Raw genomic sequence first — 20,765 nt, 5'->3', positions numbered from 1 at the left:
CAGGAGTATTACTTACATTGTGCGAGAGCGTCAGCTACGACATTTTGGCCATGTGGCCCATTTCTCTGTGAATGATTGTTGATGACCCCAGCAGCTGGGGAAGGCCAAGGGCGTGCCCACATTTCATCTGGCTTCGGCAGATAGGTAGTTATTTTACAGATGTAGTGCAGCAGATAACTGAAACAATCCTTCACTTGGTGATACAAGCAACAAATTTGGCATGAATGCTCTTCATAAAGCAGTGTTTGAGAAAAAAGTGCTGGCCATTTGAAAATCCAAGTAGGGGTCAATGAAGAATTGCACAGGGGTCAAAATTTAAAAATGCTCCAATCATATTGAAAGCTATACCACATTATGTGTCTCATCACAAAGATTCCAAAAAAGTATCGTTTGGATGATCTATGACTGAATGTTCTGCAGTTATGGGATAAAAACAGCAAGAATGGTGACAATGGTCAATTTCAGTTTGTACAGGAGTCAAAAGTTAAAGTTGCTCCAGTTTTGGTAAAAGGTGGTGCAAATTATTGGTTGAACTAATAGGATTAATAAATGGAATAGTTTTGACTGTGTTGAATGACTGGTTTGCAAAGTAAATGTCAAACAATGTTGACGTCCACTGGATTCTATGGCATGTGACAGATGTTACCCCGTAACGTAACAACTGAGCATGACACATGGTGCAAACCATTCCTTTTTAAAACCCTATTAACTCAACCAATAATTTGCAACACATTTTACAAAAATTGGAGCAACTTTAATTTTTGACCCCTGTACAAACTGAAACTGACCTTTGTCACCATTCTTGCTGTTTTTACCCCATAACTCCATAACATTCAGTCATAGATAGTCCAATCTATACCTTTTTGGAATATTTATGATCTGGCAAATAATGTGTTATACTTTTCAATATGATTGGAGCATTTTTAAATTTTGACCCATGTGTAATTCTTCATTGACCCCTACTGGGCCGCAATATTGGATTTTCAAGTGGCCAGCACTTTTTTCTCAGACACTGATTTATGGAGAACATTCATGCCAAATCTGATGCTTGCATCACCAAGTGAACAATTCTGTCCAAAAATCATACTTATCTGCTCCACTAATGTGGGAATGAACCGGCTGCCTCTGCCTAAGTGGTTGCCATCCAAGACCCAAGGCAGTTCTCTGGTGCTGTGGATGCAGCAAAACGCAGCAGAAGCGCATGCTCCCAGATAGGGCTGCAGCTATCGATTATTTTTGTAATCGAGTATTCTATTGATTATTCTGGTGATTAATCGAGTAATCGGATAAAAAGTACTTTTGCGTTTTTAAACAACATCAATAGTCCGGGACTCTCCCTAAGCAGTGGCACAATGTTCCTGTGCCAAAGTCTTGACATTTTGCTGAAATGGCGATGGGGTGTAGCTTTCTGTTCTGTTTTTTCCCCCCAACTTGAAAAATTTAACCATTTTGAGGTTTTTTTTTTTTTTTTTTTTTTAAGGTTGGTGGACTGGATCCCTACGTGATTTTTTTTTTTTTTTTTTTTTTTTTTTTAATCCCTGGTTCTCTGCGATTCAACAGATGTATTTCAGCAGGAGGCTGAACATGCAGCCTCACAGTTACTGTTTTGTTTTTTTTAAGTTACCGTGTTTGTGAAGCGTGTGTTGCCCAGAAAAAGCGAAACACTTAGTGCGAGTCTGAACGGCAGCCGACTGTGGGAACCCGGCCGTCGGGTCAACAGTCACTCAGCACGTCGAGCAGACCGTGTTTTTTAATAACAGACAAACACACTGCTTCACTTTAAATGTGCAGTAAGTCTATTTCAGTGTGGAGCCTCTTTCTCTTAAAAGGCTTTATTTTACTCTGTGTCGCATTGGAAAGCGGTAGCTTTAAGGGCTAAATTATTAGCTGTTACACGGCCTGAGCGCATGCCCTAGTCTTCTTCTGTTGTTTTTCTGGGGACATTACAACGCCACACACAGGCCTGGCATATGTACTACGTTTAAACGAAGCGTCGAGGCACAGAATTTGCCTTGATCATTTTTGTAATCGAATTATTCGAGTTAAGTAATCGTTTCAGCCCTACTCCCAGACTTGACTTTACTTGACTTGTTTGAATGTGTGCATCACTGATGTTAAAATGGGCGTGTAATTACAGACGACAACTAAACAGCGGCGGTCAAGTCTGACGATTTCATACAGTACTGTCATTATGAACAGACACACTTAATCTTAGACTCCGGACAATTTATGGTTAACATTTAAGTTCTTTGCATTGCAAAAACTTGATGCACAAGAAGAAGTACATCTTATACAGGCCTTGAGGCCCATCAGGCCAGTGCTTAATCCTAGATACTGCAGCAGGAAGCTGATGAGAGTCTATGACTCCCCCTTAATGGGACACCAGTCCATCACAGGTTATTTCCACAGCTAAGACTAAAATCCAAATACAGCTGGGCGGCCCTATTTTACACCCATCGCAAAGCAACTGAAAACAAGTGTTTTTACTAGTTTGCACCTGACACAGTTGTCATTTTTACACCCAGCGCCCACATCCTCCAAATCACATTCCCACGTATGCTGCTGTGGGCCTATTGGTTAAAAAATGAGGTGGAGTTGGGCACAGAGCTGGCACATTGATATCTTCTCTCACAAGAAAACATGTACACCACAGACCAACAAAAACTGGGTCTAAAGTCTAGATGGTTCTACCGCTGTGTAAAGACCGCAACAGTCAGATACACTTTTTATTGGTGGCTTTGGATCACGTGCACTTGGCTTGTCTAATCCATTAATGTGTCAAAAATCCTTTCTCTTGCATACCAAAGCTTTGTGCGCTGCATACAGTCCAGTTTAAAAAGAAGAGCAGGACCCCCTCCCTGATTAGTCAATATCACGTTTGGGCTACACAACCCCTGTGTCTCATGTACATGGTACAACCCTTTTGTATACAGTGCCGATCTTTGTGCTGGTGTCTGCCACAGCTTAAACAGCAAAGTACATTTGGAAATGGCCCAAAAGAGCTCATCTTCAACATGCAAATGCTTTTTTAGGGTCCACCACTAAAATAGGGACTGACGTGTCTTGTCCAAGGATCAATCAATCAATCAATTTTTTTTTATATAGCGCCAAATCACAACAATCAGTTGCCCCAAGGCGCTTTACATTGTAAGGCAAGGCCATACAATAATTATGTAAAACCCCAACGGTCAAAACGACCCCCTGTGAGCAAGCACTTGGCTACAGTGGGAAGGAAAAACTCCCTTTTAACAGGAAGAAACCTCCAGCAGAACCAGGCTCAGGGAGGGGCAGTCTTCTGCTGGGACTGGTTGGGGCTGAGGGAGAGAACCAGGAAAAAGACATGCTGTGGAGGGGAGCAGAGATCGATCACTAATGATTAAATGCAGAGTGGTGCATACAGAGCAGAAAGAAAAAGAAACAGTGCATCATGGGAACCCCCCAGCAGTCTACGTCTATAGCAGCATAACTAAGGGATGGTTCAGGGTCACCTGATCCAGCCCTAACTATAAGCTTTAGCAAAAAGGAAAGTTTTAAGCCTAATCTTAAAAGTAGAGAGGGTGTCTGTCTCCCTGATCTGAATTGGGAGCTGGTTCCACAGGAGAGGAGCCTGAAAGCTGAAGGCTCTGCCTCCCATTCTACTCTTACAAACCCTAGGAACTACAAGTAAGCCTGCAGTCTGAGAGCGAAGCGCTCTATTGGGGTAATATGGTACTACGAGGTCCCTAAGATAAGATGGGACCTGATTATTCAAAACCTTATAAGTAAGAAGAAGAATTTTAAATTCTATTCTAGAATTAACAGGAAGCCAATGAAGAGAGGCCAATATGGGTGAGATATGCTCTCTCCTTCTAGTCCCCGTCAGCACTCTAGCTGCAGCATTTTGAATTAACTGAAGGCTTTTTAGGGAACTTTTAGGACAACCTGATAATAATGAATTACAATAGTCCAGCCTAGAGGAAATAAATGCATGAATTAGTTTTTCAGCATCACTCTGAGACAAGACCTTTCTAATTTTAGAGATATTGCGTAAATGCAAAAAAGCAGTCCTACAAATTTGTTTAATATGCGCTTTGAATGACATATCCTGATCAAAATGACTCCAAGATTTCTCACAGTATTACTAGAGGTCAGGGTAATGCCATCCAGAGTAAGGATCTGGTTAGACACCATGTTTCTAAGATTTGTGGGGCCAAGTACAATAACTTCAGTTTTATCTGAGTTTAAAAGCAGGAAATTAGAGGTCATCCATGTCTTTATGTCTGTAAGACAATCCTGCAGTTTAGCTAATTGGTGTGTGTCCTCTGGCTTCATGGATAGATAAAGCTGGGTATCATCTGCGTAACAATGAAAATTTAAGCAATACCGTCTAATAATACTGCCTAAGGGAAGCATGTATAAAGTGAATAAAATTGGTCCTAGCACAGAACCTTGTGGAACTCCATAATTAACTTTAGTCTGTGAAGAAGATTCCCCATTTACATGAACAAATTGTAATCTATTAGACAAATATGATTCAAACCACCGCAGTGCAGTGCCTTTAATACCTATAGCATGCTCTAATCTCTGTAATAAAATTTTATGGTCAACAGTATCAAAAGCAGCACTGAGATCTAACAGAACAAGCACAGAGATGAGTCCACTGTCCGAGGCCATAAGAAGATCATTTGTAACCTTCACTAATGCTGTTTCTGTACTATGATGAATTCTAAAACCTGACTGAAACTCTTCAAATAGACCATTCCTCTGCAGATGATCAGTTAGCTGTTTTACAACTACCCTTTCAAGAATTTTTGAGAGAAAAGGAAGGTTGGAGATTGGCCTATAATTAGCTAAGATAGCTGGGTCAAGTGATGGCTTTTTGAGTAATGGTTTAATTACTGCCACCTTAAAAGCCTGTGGTACATAGCCAACTAACAAAGATAGATTGATCATATTTAAGATCGAAGCATTAAATAATGGTAGGGCTTCCTTGAGCAGCCTGGTAGGAATGGGGTCTAATAAACATGTTGATGGTTTGGATGAAGTAACTAATGAGAATAACTCAGACAGAACAATCGGAGAGAAAGAGTCTAACCAAATACCGGCATCACTGAAAGCAGCCAAAGATAACGATACGTCTTTGGGATGGTTATGAGTAATTTTTTCTCTAATAGTTAAAATTTTGTTAGCAAAGAAAGTCATGAAGTCATTACTAGTTAAAGTTAATGGAATACTCAGCTCAATAGAGCTCTGACTCTATGTGGACAAATGCTGTGAAGCACCTACCTGGAATCAAATCCCAGGGTACATATTGGGATTCCAACTCCTATCCTACAGAAGCACCTGCTCTGTACAAGAAAACCTCACCTTTTCACGGAGAATTATCTTACGCTTGGAGACATTAATTGCTGGAACCTCAGACAATACCTACTGTACGCAACAAGCCTTTGGGAGCTTCTCCCACAGACAATAAAAACATACTGGACCACTGCCCCAGCAACATCGGTAGGCACACGCTGCAATCCATGACCCCCCGATGTCTTTGGTTTGTTTGGGGAGGAGGTACTGAAAAGTTAAAACAATAAAACCCAAACCACTGTGAAAACACACTTTATTCCTGATGGGGAATATAATGTTTGATGACGGATTTTGTTGTCATTAAAAAAAAAATAAAATTGTCAAAGCTATGGTGAGCATGTTGAATCATGAGCCTCTTATTGTGCAGTGACCCACACTGAGAGCCGACAGCATCGTTACACCCCTTTTTTGCAGCCATGAAAACCACCTGAGCAAATTTCATGACTGTACTCTGAAAAGTCACAAGAGAGAACAACAACTTTATTTTCTTAACATCACAACACCCAACTCAAAGCGCTATGAGGATGGATCATTACGCTTCACACGCTGGGCGAACAACATTTAATTGTATAATCCTGTTTAGCACAAAAACACAGTGACTGAGAACAATGTTCTCATCCACCACATGCAGTGATGTACAAGAAGATAAAAAAAAAACAAAAAAAAAAAACAAGCAGATTTGTGCAATTATTTGAGGATTCAGTGTAGCGTCTGTCTGCACGTGCCCCTTAGTGCCGTAAAGAGGAAATATGGTCGTCCTCATTAGCAGTCATTGTTTGTTAGGCAGCACCCGTCACGTTTTCCTTTCCAACCCAGGCACTTGGAGGATGTGCTGTAATTACAGTCGCAGCAACACAATGATCTAAAAGGCAGGTGGGAGGTGTGTTGTGCTGGGCGGCATCAGCATGGCTTCAGTCTGCAGGCTGCACGCTGCTGCACTGCTTCAAGCCATCAACAGCTCTGAGCACATATGACCAATTCTAATCCAATTACATTTGTTCCGCAAATCTGATTGGTTAATCGTTTGAGATTTCCGACCATAAAATATCGCGTTGATGGTGGTAAAATATTCGACCGTTTCACATTTGATGTATGACCGCGCGCTGACCGTGTTGCTTGGCAGATGTCAATAATGGCGCTGTCAGCTGAGAGCGAGAGAAACTGGTGGAGCGACGACGATGCCCAAATGGGTGAATTTAATTGATCATACAAAAGTACTGATGTGGATTCTGATACAGAATTACTCAATGCAGTTGACCAGATGGAGAAATCTGTGGGTCTCGCACAGAATTTCCAGTTTGGCATGAAGACGCTGTTGCTACGATAAGCTTCGCCGACAGATATATTGTAAATATATTGTAAATATATTATATATTGTATATATTGTAAATATTGCAATTACTGATGTGATAACCAATAAATACAATACTAATGGTGGTTATTTGACGACCCGGGACCAGGAATCTAGCAACATTTCCCTAAAACTATGGTCTGCATAACAGTTTTATCAAACTATATTATTATACAGATTTAGATGTAGCCTTCAGTGGTGAAGCGGTCTTTCACTGAAAACATGGATCCAGGTCGAATTACTTACTAGGCGTGAGATGGTATGAGATTTGGATGGTATGATAACCATGGGCAAAAATACTGCAGTTTCATGGTATTATGTATGGCTTTAAAATGTGCTTGAACAACATTATGGCTATTTGCTTATGAAGCGTGCGTGATTCAGGCGCACTAATTGACATGATGTCTACCGCTACGAGCACTATACCACTGATAACTTTAGAGAAAATACCAAATTAATAGTCACTCTTTTAGACAGGTAGCATCTGCCCCGTGGGAAACATGACTTACTTGCTTCAGTAGAAACGTGGCTGGAATAAGGTTCAGAACTCCGGATGCTCAATACTTCAACAAAGTGCTTGGAATAGATTTATTTGTCCTTTTTGACATCTTTATGGGAGAAATTTTGTCGAACACAAACACGACTCGAGTCCACTGCTTGTACTTCTCAGTGGATTCAAAGTTGGGATAAAGTTTACTCCTTCCATGTAATCCTTTGCGGGTATCTTGAATCGCTCCACGTCCGACACAGACCATAGCTACGGTGCTTTGTTGCCACTGTGTTTCGCTTGAACGGCTATTCTGCAGAAAATAAAATGAAAAAGGCAACTTCGTCCTTTTAGACAGAGGGAAAAGTTCAGTGCAGGCTTCGCCTCCTTCAGCCATGATGCAGAGCTAGCTAACGTTAGCTGCCTGTTTGTAAACAGAGACAGAGGAGTGCGCGCAGGGGGAAGGGCGGCAGTGGCTGCCTCTGCTCTGCCTGTCAAGAATTCTCATATCCCGCTCATACTGTACGGATGGTATAACGGAAAATTTGAGTGGTTCTGATACCGTGGCGTTTTCATAACACGGTATACCGTGAAACTGGTTATCGGCCCATGTCTATTACTTACAGAAAAATAAACTGTGCAAACGATGGAATTGGATTAGAATGAGAATAACCCCCCTTGTGTCTGATGTTAATTCTGGATCTTAAGGTCACAAATATCCATTTTACTCAAAATGTGTCTGTAAAATCCAGCATTAACATCCGCAAACCATCAGACACAACAGGGTTATTCCCTAAATACCACCTGCCAGAACGAGGGATAGGGCAGATCAAACTCTGCATGCCGATATTCTGAAAAACCACACTGATTGAGCCAATAAAATCTGATCTAAAGACAGGAGCATGCATGCAGTTTTGAAAAATATCCTTCCTTTTACTCAGACAACTGACGAAAAAACAAAACAAAACAAAAAACAAACACCTTGCATTTTCTTGGTATTTCTGTCAAACATGAGTTATTTGTCAAAATAAATAAATAAATAAATAAATAAATAAATAAAATAAGTTACTGTACATATCGTACTCAAAAAAAGAGAACCCCCCCCCCCCCCCCCCCAAAAAAAATGCTGAAACAGTTTTCCTTGTGACAAGTGAACAGAAATTTTAGGTGATAGAGTGAATATTTAATGCTGGAGCTGCCATGAGGATGAGCAGTAAATTAAACTGAACAAAACATGTTCTACCTTCGGAACTTCAATGGGAGGCAGGATATTTTCAGATCAAACCCACACTAAAATCATCAGGCAAAGTGCCTGACTCAGCAGCGTGTATTCAGACTGGAAAATAAACAGCAAAGATTAATGAATCTTTCACTGTAATGACTTCAGGTGGATTAATAATGCATGGTGCTAGTGTCATGTTTTTCAGAACGTCAATATATCTGCAGCCTGCACTGACAGCTGATGGGAACGATTAGATCCCTGAAGGAGATTATGTCAAAGAGGAAAGCATGCTGCAGATTGCATCCTGTAGTATCTGGATGGCTCAGGGATGAATGTAAAACCGGTTTATTCATAACAGCAGGAAAACCTACCTCGACAAACAGTTCCATTCTGCACAGCCTCGTTCCCAGCCTTGCACATGCAGCGTCCGATGGGTACCATCCATTCGCCGTCTCCGTTGCAGTACAGCTTAATGGGCACATCCACCTCCTCCGCATTAGGGATGCAAACACCCCGGGCTGCCACTAGGGAGGTGCTCTCTGCCCCCGACAGTGTCTCCTGGAACAAGGCTCCGTTTGTGATGATACGAGGGCACTTTCTGTAGAAGACGCGAACAGCGATAAGCGACATGCAGCCGCCGTAGTCCTGGAAGGCCAGGTAAAACCCGTTCCGCGACACAGGGCCGAAGCTCCGAACCTCAGTGTTGATTTTCATCACTCTGCCTCCAAGGTCCACCTGAGAAAAGCTCTCATCTGCTGCAATGGTGTCAACCTTGACCCAGGGGTTTTCCATCCAAGCTGGTGATGTTCTGGTGGCGGTGTCAGCGTCTGATTCGTAATAATAGAGGTTAAATGTCTCTTTGCAGGAGCCCGGTACATTGGGGATGCTACTGCAGTCCCTCACTGAGAACTTCATTTCCACATGTATTCGCTGGGCACCGCGACGCCGGATGTACTTTGTCCGTACCCAGTTGTTCTGATTGTTGTCAAAAACATTGCAGACCTGGTAGGTCCGGATGGTGTTCATGTTTTCATCATAACCGCTCACCTCCTCCCACTGTTGGCCAAAGACACAGAGAAAACAAGTTAAAGCTTTATTAAGTTTCCTGCACAACATATCCTGTAATATTTATCTTATTCAAATTACAGCAATTCAGCTATAAATATAGTGACCCCCAAATGTATTGACCCGTTTGATATTTCGCACATTTTAATTTCTTTGTGCCATTTCAAATACAAAAAGTAAATCAGGTTTCTCAATATAAACATTTCTAAAATTTTCTTCCTTAAACTCAACCTCTAAGCAAATCTGTACTTGATATAAATTGATTAAAAATACAAAAGCCAAGATGATGGTTTGCATAAGTAATGGGCCACTTTGGTATAATACCTGTAAATATTTATTTCCTGTATACTTCAGGGCCCCTTCAAACAAAGTGCAAAGTTTGGCTGAATACGCCAAAACAGCATGAAACAGTTCAAATTATGTGCACAATGAAACATCGCACCGAAGGGTAGGTGTGCATGATGCTGGTGCGATGGTGCATGCACGTGGGAACACAGTGCCACCAGCTGCATGATGTGGTTACACATCATGCAGTGCTGTGAAGAAAACAATAAATAAAAAATACAAAAAACACATGCTGCGACAGTTCAGTGCACATGGAAACACAGCAGCTTTTCCCAGCAGCTAAGCGAAGTGCGCAGCTGAAAATTCAAAAAATAAAATACATGTCACCCACGGGATTTGAACTCACTCCTTCCAAAAGCTCTGATTACCAGTTGGAAACTTTACCAGTGAGCTACCATCGCTGTCCTGTGACAGGTGCTGGAAACCGCCTCATATCAGGAAGCACATGGACGTATTTAAAAAATATATATATATATAAAAACACCGCATTGTATTAAATCCCTGTCATCAAGTGGGCAACACAAATATGATCCATCTGTTCCTCTGGAGATGACCCATGGTCACTGACATGCAGTCATGAAATGATATGAATGAGAAGCAGTTCGCTCGTCTCCTGTCCACATCTGCTGGCAAGTGTCCTGCCGACACGTGTCTTGTGGGCGGCACGCCACAGGACATCGCATCATGTGGATCAGAGCTCACATGGGTGACGTGAGAGTCAGATCGCCTGCTTCGTGTTATGATCTGACAGTCCATTTCAACCTGGGGGCAGCCTGGCCATGTGCACGACATTTGCGTGCGCTTGCTGCAGCCCGTCGCCACAGTGATGTATGTTTTTATTTATGTCCACTTGATGACAGCAAACAGACACATGCGGTCACGGTGATCAGTTGTTAGTCCTTGTCCGTCCGAACACAGTACTGTCCAGTTGGAATGTCCAGAAAGACAGATCTCCAAAACTGCTTCAGTGGGTGGCCACGCATCCTGTCAGTTTTTAGTGCACACACCAAAGCCACACTCGTGGGGCACTTAGACAAATTCCACTGCCAGTACAACAGTGATTGTCTTGCAGACTGTTGCCGTGCCAAGAATGAGAATGGCCATACATTTTCTAAGTGCCATGCGAGCAGTGTTAGATGTCCGTGTGTGTCACCTTGAATTTGGCCGACACCTGCCGCGAGAGTGTTTGATAGGCTCGCACAATGCACACTCTGTCTGTCAGCTGCTGGTGTGCACAAATAGTTGTAGCAACATCTGTACAAGGCTACAAGCTACGAAATTACACGGTTTGCATACGATTCCTGCTTCATGCGCACTTAATGTGCAATTCGACCAAATTCGCACAATGTATGAAGGGGCTTTTAGACAAGTCCGGGGATGGATACATGAACATTTCCAAGTCACTGAATATCTTGAACTTAATTTACATCAGTTTTGAAGAAATACAAGCAGTATGGCACTCTATAGTAAAACTGTGTGGAGTAGACAGTTCTCAAAAACTGAGTGACTGTTCAAGATCTGCGTTGAGTCTAGGTTAAATAAGATAATTTTAGAAAAAATTTTTATATTGAGAAGCCTTATTTACTTTTTGTATTTGAAATTGCATAAAACAATTAAAAAATGTGAAATATCAAGCAGCCTAATACTTTTGGAGGGCACTGTGCTTTGATTATTAAAAATTCGCAAATTCTGTTTTCGCCAACTGGAGTTCAGGTCTGGGGACAACCTTGGATGTCCAAAAATCCAGTTCTCCTTAGAAGGCATTTTGAAAGGAATTGTACAGTATGTTATATAAGGGCATAAGTGGATTGAGACAATATAGAATTTACATTATTTTTTTCCTGTTCCATTGAGTCTAATACTTTACTTATAGACATAACTGCTATAAAGTAATTTTCATAAGAAGACATAACTGCTAAACTGAATCAGTGTAACAGAGTTTTTGCTCATTTAAACCTTAATGATTGTTAATTAAACACACAGCCAGACCTTAACCATATGGAAAAGAAATAGAAAAAAACTTACAGGAAGTTACATTAATTCCAGTAATACATCTTTATGTTTGATATGTGTTGTGCTTATAAGTCTCAGTTTGATATTACACTCTCAGTTTGATATTACACATATCTACTAAGGATTCTGTATGTGGAATTACTGTCATACATTGTTCTTTTAAGTTCCCAATTTATATAAGTTACATATTATACAAATTTACTAATCTGGTATCTGGTTTGACCGTCACATGCAATACTTACAAGATCAAGACAGAACAGATACAATCCTTATAAAATTTATGTACATCTTTTCCATATGGGTAGAAACGTGATTTGAAAATGAAAATAGTCCAGGTCAAATCTTGCTTAAATATGATCATTATTAAATGGGTCAGACAATGCAAAAGCAGTAATACCATGATATAAAATTGCCACTGTAAAAAAAAGTGAAAAACTAGATTGAATCTGTCTCACAATGATTATTTTTTAAAATAACTTAATTTGGAAATAAGGCAAACATAAGAACTGACTTAACATGCATACTGTTTAATAAAATGGAATATGTGCATTTGGCAAAACCTGAGGTTGAACGTTTTTAGCCAAAGTGTATGTTAACCCTGAGCATAATGGCAAAAAAACATCACGGTTGTAGAATTTACAATTTAGGGCTAGTAGTAGGTGTAACTGATATTCCATGTGTAAGAAAGAAAGCAGCTGTGTTGTCATTACTGAACACATTCCAATTAAATATTTTTGGACAGGGTATCATCTGTTCCTTGGTACTGTAGTTTTCTTTAACAAGTAAGCCAACAAAAAGGCAGACATTATGACGAGTCCATGTGGCTTTTAGATAGTTTACATTTTCAATCCTTTCAAAATGGAAAGTGCAGCTGTCACTAATGGTAAAATATATAGCATTCTGTTTGGTTATTTTCATTTCAGAAGGATGACTTTCATTTTCATTTTTTCAAGAAACACATATTACGTGTTCCATGCTCTGCTGTTCTGCCAGGTCATTGACAAAATCCATTCACATAACCGTAAAGCTTTAAGAGGAACTGGAGATGTAACATTAAGTCAGCTGAACAGAGCAGAGAGGATCTAATTTATACGATAGCATCCTAATTTTTTTATTGAGCTTTAATAGGACACATTCATAGTATGCACAGTAATGGGTTATTTGCATTTCAGTGAAAGTGCCTCCTCACTCCTGTGATACAGGTGGTGGATTACAACTAAGGCTTTGAACCAGTTCGTGGAACGAAAACTAGAAACTTTTGGTATTTTGCTAGGAACGAAAACAAAACCACAAACTTTATTTTTTTTTTATGTTCCAGAAAGGAACATGATTTTTCGTTTCATATTTTCATTTCATCACATTAATATTCCATTATTTATTTAGTTATTGAAAAGGTTTTCATTTACAATGACCCAGTGAGGACGTCAGGCTGCATTAAATGCTCTACAACCAAACAATCGGTGGCGGTAATACACTGTGTTGGTTTGTAAACCGCCAACAAACTCAACAGAAAAAGAAGGCCAAGTGAGCTTCACTTCAGTCTGTCAATTATTTTGGTTGTTGTTGGAGGGACAAAGCGCTGGCGTACCATGTTTCATGCTGATAAAAACACCCAGAGCAGACAAACATCGGAGACTTCTTTAAAAACACTGCATTTATTCGGGTCATTATTATGCTGCTCTTTTTTTGTCTTGGTGGATCAAATAGAATTTATTTTCATTGTGAGCAGAGTTCTGAACATACATTAAATGGCTGAATGCTGGCAGGAATATATGTCAACTTTTAAAATAACTTATTTTTCTTGGTGATGGGACAAAGCGCTGGGGTTCTCTGGTTCAGACTCAGAAACGCACCCGGAGCAGACAAACACTGAGGGACTTCTTTAAAAACACTGTGTTTCTTCAATAATTTCCACAATAAGGAATAAAACATATTTGCCAGATGTCGTCTTCAAAAACAAGAGCATCTTCTCATCAGGCTGTGATGATGAATCCGATTGAAACAATGTAACAGGTCTGATTAAGTCTTTATATTTAGTCAGTGTCTAAATGGTTTTTAGGAAGTGGCTGTTCATACGCTGTCGTATTAAAACTATTCATACACAGTAAATTCACCAGTGTAAAACTAACACTGCCAGTGTTAATTTAACACTGGTGATTTTACTGTGTATGTAGCACAGCCTTGTTATTGTTATGGTTAGGTCTTATGGTCGTGTGAGGACTGTAGCTTTTGCTGTTGAGCCAATCAGTGGGCAGCAGCGAGGTGGAGAGCAACACAGTGCTTTAAAAATACAAGAAACACACTTCACTTTAAATACACAATAGGTCTACTTCAGGTGATCAGTGCGCACCCCCTTAAAAGGCTTGATTTTACTCAGTGTCCCATTTTGAAAAGTTCGAGCTTCTGCTGCCTGCTACAGTATGCTCTATTATCTTCTCTATTTTTCGTTGGAGCTTTAAAGCGCCACATACGGGTCTGACTTATATAGTGTTTTCAGTGCCCCACACCTGATATGGAAAGTTATTAACTGGTTTGGGAAAGTTTTTTTTTTTCTAACTGGTTTGGGAACATCAATTTTAAGGTGAAACCCAAAACCAGAAATGTTAAATACTTCTACTACTGCTTTGTTCAGAACAAACCAGTTGGGAAAAAAAAAAATTCTGGTTCAAAGCCCTGATTGCATAATTTGGAAACAAAACAAATATTCTGTAAATATAGCATAATCTTTTTATACAGGATATAATCAAAGGGCCAATTTCACTTCTGGTTTTCTAGGTATTTTCCTCCACTGTCTATATCATAGTCTGCATGCACCTGAAAGCCCAGTTGGACTCTGCACACTTCAAATTCCATGTAAGTGGTTTTCCTGCCCTGTGAACATGGATCAGGGCCTCAGTTTTAAATACGAGACAGATCATGACCTTGACCTCACCATCTTGGCAAAAAAAAAAAAATTAAACCTGCTCTCATCACCCAAGAACCATTTTGCATCAATTGCTCATGTACTGTACTTCAACATTGTTTAGCTCATCACAATTTTTATAATTATACAACTTGAAGATTTTGGAAAGTTATGAGAATAAAATTATTATTCTTGTTTTCTTTCTTATTGTTATTATTCTTCCAGACTGCTGTTCTCATGTAGACTGACTGATGTTTGGATTATCACCACTCCATCAAAAACAGGTCACACTCACATTGAATCGATTCAGAATTGTCCACATCCGCATTGCTAAAGGCACCTTGACACTTCAAATCAAATCAAATCAAATCAATTTCATTTATATAGTGCCAAATCACAACAAACAGTTGCCCCAAGGCGCTTCATATTGCAAGGCAAAGCCATACAATAATTACAGAAAAACCCCAAATGTCAAAACGAACCCCTGTGAGCAAGCACTTGGCGACAGTGGGAAGGAAAAACTCCCTTTTAACAGGAAGAAACCTCCAGCAGAACCAGGCTCAGGGAGGGGCAGTCTTCTGCTGGGACTGGTTGGGGCTGAGGGATAGAACCAGGAAAAAGACATGCTGTGGAAGACAGCAGAGATCAATCACTAATGATTAAATGCAGAGTGGTGCATACAGAGCAAAAAGAGAAAGAAACACTCAGTGCATCATGGGAACCCCCCAGCAGTCTAAGTCTATAGCAGCATAACTAAGGGACGGTTCAGGGTCACCTGATCCAGCGCTAACTATAAGCTTTAGCAAAAACGAAAGTTTTAAGCCTAATCTTAAAAGTAGAGAGGGTGTCTGTCTCCTTGATCCGAAGTGGGAGCTCGTTCCAGAGGAGAGGAGCCTGAAAGCTGAAGGCTCTGCCTCCCATTCTACTCTTACAAACCCTAGGAACTACAAGTAAGCCTACAGTCTGAGAGCAAAGCGCTCTATTGGGGTGATATGGTACTATGAGGTCCCTAAGATAAGATGGGACCTGATTATTCAAAACCTTATAAGTAAGAAGAAGAATTTTAAATTCTATTCTAGAATTAACAGGAAGCCAATGAAGAGAGGCCAATATGGGTGAGATATGCTCTCTCCTTCTAGTCCCTGTCAGCGCTCTAGCTGCAGCATTTTGAATTAACTGAAGGTTTTTCAGGGAACTTTTAGAACAACCTGATAATAATGAATTACAATAGTCCAGCCTAGAGGAAATAAATGCATGAATTAGTTTTTCAGCATCACTCTGAGACAAGACCTTTCTAATTTTAGAGATATTGCGCAAATGCAAAAAAGCAGTCCTACATATTTGTTTAATATGTGCATTGAATGACATATCCTGAATAAAAATGACTCCAAGATTTCTTACAGTATTACTAGAGGTCAGGGTAATGCCATCCAGAGTAAGGATCTGGTTAGACACCATGTTTCTAAGATTTGTGGGGCCAAGTACAATAACTTCAGTTTTATCTGAGTTTAAAAGCAGGAAATTAGAGGTCATCCATGTCTTTATGTCTGTAAGACAATCCTGCAGTTTAGCTAATTGCTGTGTGTCCTCTGGCTGCATGGATAGATAAAGCTGAGTATCATCTGCGTAACAATGAAAATTTAAGCAATGCTGTCTAATAATACTGCCTAAGGGGAGCATGTATAAAGTGAATAAAATTGGTCCTAGCACAGAACCTTGTGGAACTCCATAATTAACCTTAGTCTGTGAAGAAGATTCCCCATTTACATGAACAAATTGTAATCTATTAGATAAATATGATTCAAACCACCGCAGCGCAGTGCCTTTAATACCTATGGCATGCTCTAATCTCTGTAATAAAATTTTATGGTCAACAGTATCAAAAGCAGCACTGAGGTCTAACAGAACAAGCACAGAGATGAGTCCACTGTCTGAGGCCATAAGAAGATCATTTGTAAACTTCACTAATGCTGTTTCTGTACTATGATGAATTCTAAACCCTGACTGAAACTCTTCAAATAGACCATTCCTCTGCCGATGATCAGTTAGCTGTTTTACAACTACCCTTTCAAGAATTTTTGAGAGAATATGGCCTTTTGACCCATATTGGCCTCTCTTCATTGGCTTCCTGTTAATTCTAGAATAGAATTTAAAATTCTTCTTCTTACTTATAAGGTTTTGAATAATCAGGTCCCATCTTATCTTAGGGACCTCGTAGTACCATATCACCCCAATAGAGCGCTTCGCTCTCAGACTGCAGGCTTACTTGTAGGTCCTAGGGTTTGTAAGAGTAGAATGGGAGGCAGAGCCTTCAGCTTTCAGGCTCCTCTCCTGTGGAACCAGCTCCCAATTCAGATCAGAGAGACAGACACCCTCTCTACTTTTAAGATTAGGCTTAAAACTTTCCTTTTTGCTAAAGCTTATAGTTAGGGCTGGATCAGGTGACCCTGAACCATCCCTTAGTTATGCTGCTATAGACGTAGACTGCTGGGGGGTTCCCATGATGCACCGTTTCTTTCTCTTTTTGCTCTGTATACACCACTCTGCATTTCATCATTAGTGATCGATCTCTGCTCCCCTCCACAGCATGTCTTTTTCCTGGTTCTCTCCCTCAGCCCCAACCAGTCCCAGCAGAAGACTGCCCCTCCCTGAGCCTGGTTCTGCTGGAGGTTTCTTCCTGTTAAAAGGGAGTTTTTCCTTCCCACTGTAGCCAAGTGCTTGCTCACAGGGGGTCGTTTTGACCGTTGGGGTTTTACATAATTATTGTATGGCCTTGCCTTACAATATAAAGCGCCTTGGGGCAACTGTTTGTTGTGATTTGGCGCTATATAAAAAATTGATTGAATTGAATTGAATTGAAAGATAGAACGATATGTCTTTGGGATGGTTATGAGTAATTTTTTCTCTAATAGTTAAAATTTTATTAGCAAAGAAAGTCATGAAGTCATTACTAGTTAAAGTTAAAGGAATACTCGGCTCAATAGAGCTCTGACTCTTTGTCAGCCTGGCTACAGTGCTGAAAAGAAACCTGGGGTTGTTCTTATTATCTTCAATTAGTGATGAGTAGTAAGATGTCCTAGCTTTACGGAGGGCTTTTTTATAGAGCAACAGACTCTTTTTCCAGGCTAAGTGAAGATCTTCTAAATTAGTGAGACGCCATTTCCTCTCCAACTTACGGGTTATCTGCTTTAAGCTGTGAGTTTGTGAGTTATACCACGGAGTCAGGCACTTCTGATTTAAGGCTCTCTTTTTCAGAGGAGCTACAGCATCCAAAGTTGTCCTCAATGAGGATATAAAACTATTGACGAGATAATCTATCTCACTCACAGAGTTTAGGTAGCTACTCTGCCCTGTGTTGGTATATGGCATTGGAGAACATAAAGAAGGAATCATATCCTTAAACCTAGTTACAGCGCTTTCTGAAAGACTTCTACTGTAATGAATTCCCCATCAGAGTAAATGTAAATGTTATTAAGAAATGATCAGACAGAAGGGAGTTTTCAGGGAATACTGTTAAGTCTTCAATTTCCATACCATAAGTCAGAACAAGATCTAAGGTATGATTAAAGTGGTGGGTTGGACTCATTTACATTTGAGCAAAGCCAATCGAGTCTAACAATTGATTAAATGCAGTGTTGAGGCTGTCATTCTCAGCATCTGTGTGGATGTTAAAATCGCCCACTATAATTATCTTATCTGAGCTAAGCACTAAGTCAGACAAAAGGTCCGAAAAATCACAGAGAAACTCACAGTAACGACCAGGAGGACGATAGATAACAACAATAAAACTGGTTTTTGGGACTTCCAATTAGGATGGACGAGAATAAAAAGACAAGCTTTCAAATGAATTAAAGCTCTGTCTGGGTTTTGATTAATTAATAAGCTGGAGTGGAAGATTGCTGCTAATCCTCCGCCTCGGCCCGTGCTACGAGCATTCTGGCAGTTAGTGTGACTCGGGGGTGTTGACTCATTTAAATTAACATATTCATCCTGCTGTAACCAGGTTTCTGTAAGGCAGAATAAATCAATATGTTGATCAATTATTATATCATTTACTAACAGGGACTTAGAAGAGAGAGATCTAATGTTTAATAGACCACATTTAACTGTTTTAGTCTGTGGTGCAGTTGAAGGTACTATATTATTTTTTATTTTTGAATTTTTATGCTTAAATAGATTTTTACTGGTTGTTGGTGGTCTGGGAGCAGGCACCGTCTCTACAGGGATGGGGTAATGAGGGGATGGCAGGGGGAGAGAAGCTGCTTCCTGGTCCCAACCCTGGATAGTCACAGTTTGGAGGATTTAATAAAATTGGCCAGATTTCTAGAAATGAGAGCTGCTCCATCCAAAGTGGGATGGATGCCGTCTCTCCTAACAAGACCAGGTTTTCCCCAGAGCTTGGCCAATTATCTATGAAGCCCACCTCATTTTTTGGACACCACTCAGACAGCCAGCAATTCAAGGAGAACATGCGGCTAAACATGTCACTCCCGGTCCGATTGGGGAGGGGCCCAGAGAAAACTACAGAGTCCGACATTGTTTTTGCAAAGTTACACACCGATTCAATGTTAATTTTACTGACCTCCAATTGGCGTAACCGGGTGTCATTACTGCCGACGTGAACTACAATCTTACCAAATTTATGCTTAGCCTTAGCCAGCAGTTTCAAATTTCCTTCAATGTCGCCTGCTCTGGCCCCCGGAAGACAATTGACTATGGTTGCTGGTGTCGCTAACTTCACATTTCTCAAAACAGAGTCGCCAATAACCAGAGTTTGATTCTCAGCGGGTGTGTCGCCGAGTGGGGAAAAACGGTTAGAGATGTGAACGGGTTGGCGGTGTACACGGGGCTTCTGTTTAGAACTACGCTTCCTCCTCACAGTCACCCAGTCGGCCTGCTTTCCCGGCTGCTCGGGATCTGCCGGGAGGGAACTAACGGCGCCTAAGCTACCTTGGTCCGCACCGACTACAGGGGCCTGGCTAGCTGTAGGATTTTCCAAGGTGCGGAGCCGAGTCTCCAATTCGCCCAGCCTGGCCTCCAAAGCTACGAATAAGCTACACTTATTACAAGTACCATTACTGCTAAAGGAGGCCGAGGAAAAACTAAACATTTCACACCCAGAGCAGAAAACTGTGGGAGAGACAGGAGAAGCAGCCATGCTAAACCGGCTAAGAGCTAGTAGCTACGCTAAGCTAGCGGATTCCTAAAAACATGCTAAGTGAATAATGTGTAAATAATTTAGAGGTGATTCAGCAGAGGGAGTGCTTTAGTTAAGGCACGTGAAGATTACACTGGTTAACTAGATCAATCTAACTGCGCAGATTAAACAGCTAACAGATACAGCAAAACACCGCTGTGCTCCGGAACAGGAACTGATACAATACCGCAGTGAGAGCCACCCACCAGTAGAGGTTCAACCAACCACTTGCATGAAGTTGATCCCCACACTGTCGACAATTCATCATGCCAATGCGTCCCGCTTGACTCACTTTGTCCCGCTGGACATCACGCTACATAAAAAACAGAGAAATTATCTACAGCTGCAGGTTGTCTCGTGCGTGAGAATTCATGTGGAATCTTGTCTCAAAGGTACTCATTTATAATGCACAGTGAGGCAAATAAGTATTTGATCCACTGTTGATTTTGCAAGTTTTCCAACCTACAAAGAATGGAGAGCTCTGTTATTTAATTAACTTGTAATGTGGACAGGACGACTGCACCGTATTTAAGGGAGGATGGATGGGGTCCTGTATTGCAATGTTTTGGCAAACAACCTCCTTCCCTCAGTAAGAGCATTGAAGATGGGTCATGGCTGGGTCTTCCAGCATGACAATGACCCCAAACACACAGCCAGGGCAACTAAGGAGGAGCTCCATAAGAAGCATTTCAAGGCCCTGGAGTGGCCGAGCCAGTCTGCAGACCTGAACTCAATAGAAAATCTTTGGCAGGAGCTGAAACCCGAAACCTGAAAGATCTGGAGAAGATCTGAGTGGAGGAGTGGACCAAAATCCCTGCTGCAGTGTGCAAACTTGGTTAAGAACTA

The 20,765-nt window shown here is 40.9% G+C and overlaps 1 protein-coding gene across 5 annotated transcripts in view; it reads right to left on the bottom strand.

Annotated features, from left to right (window-relative positions):
* ephb2b (eph receptor B2b) overlaps positions 1 to 20,765 on the bottom strand; it is a 337,178-nt gene that overhangs the window by 178,928 nt on the left and 137,485 nt on the right. For all 5 annotated transcript variants that reach the window (XM_034165865.1, XM_034165863.1, XM_034165866.1 and 2 more), the window contains exon 3: positions 8,769 to 9,453. In XM_034165865.1, the coding sequence (XP_034021756.1) occupies positions 8,769 to 9,453 (685 nt within the window). The remainder of the gene's footprint in view (positions 1 to 8,768; positions 9,454 to 20,765) is intronic.

This window comes from Thalassophryne amazonica, chromosome 3 (genome assembly GCF_902500255.1).
Source record: "Thalassophryne amazonica chromosome 3, fThaAma1.1, whole genome shotgun sequence".
In the NCBI taxonomy this organism is placed as follows: Eukaryota; Metazoa; Chordata; class Actinopteri; order Batrachoidiformes; family Batrachoididae; genus Thalassophryne; species Thalassophryne amazonica.
Note: the sequence above shows the minus strand (reverse complement) of the source record. Positions and strands in the feature narration are given on the sequence as shown.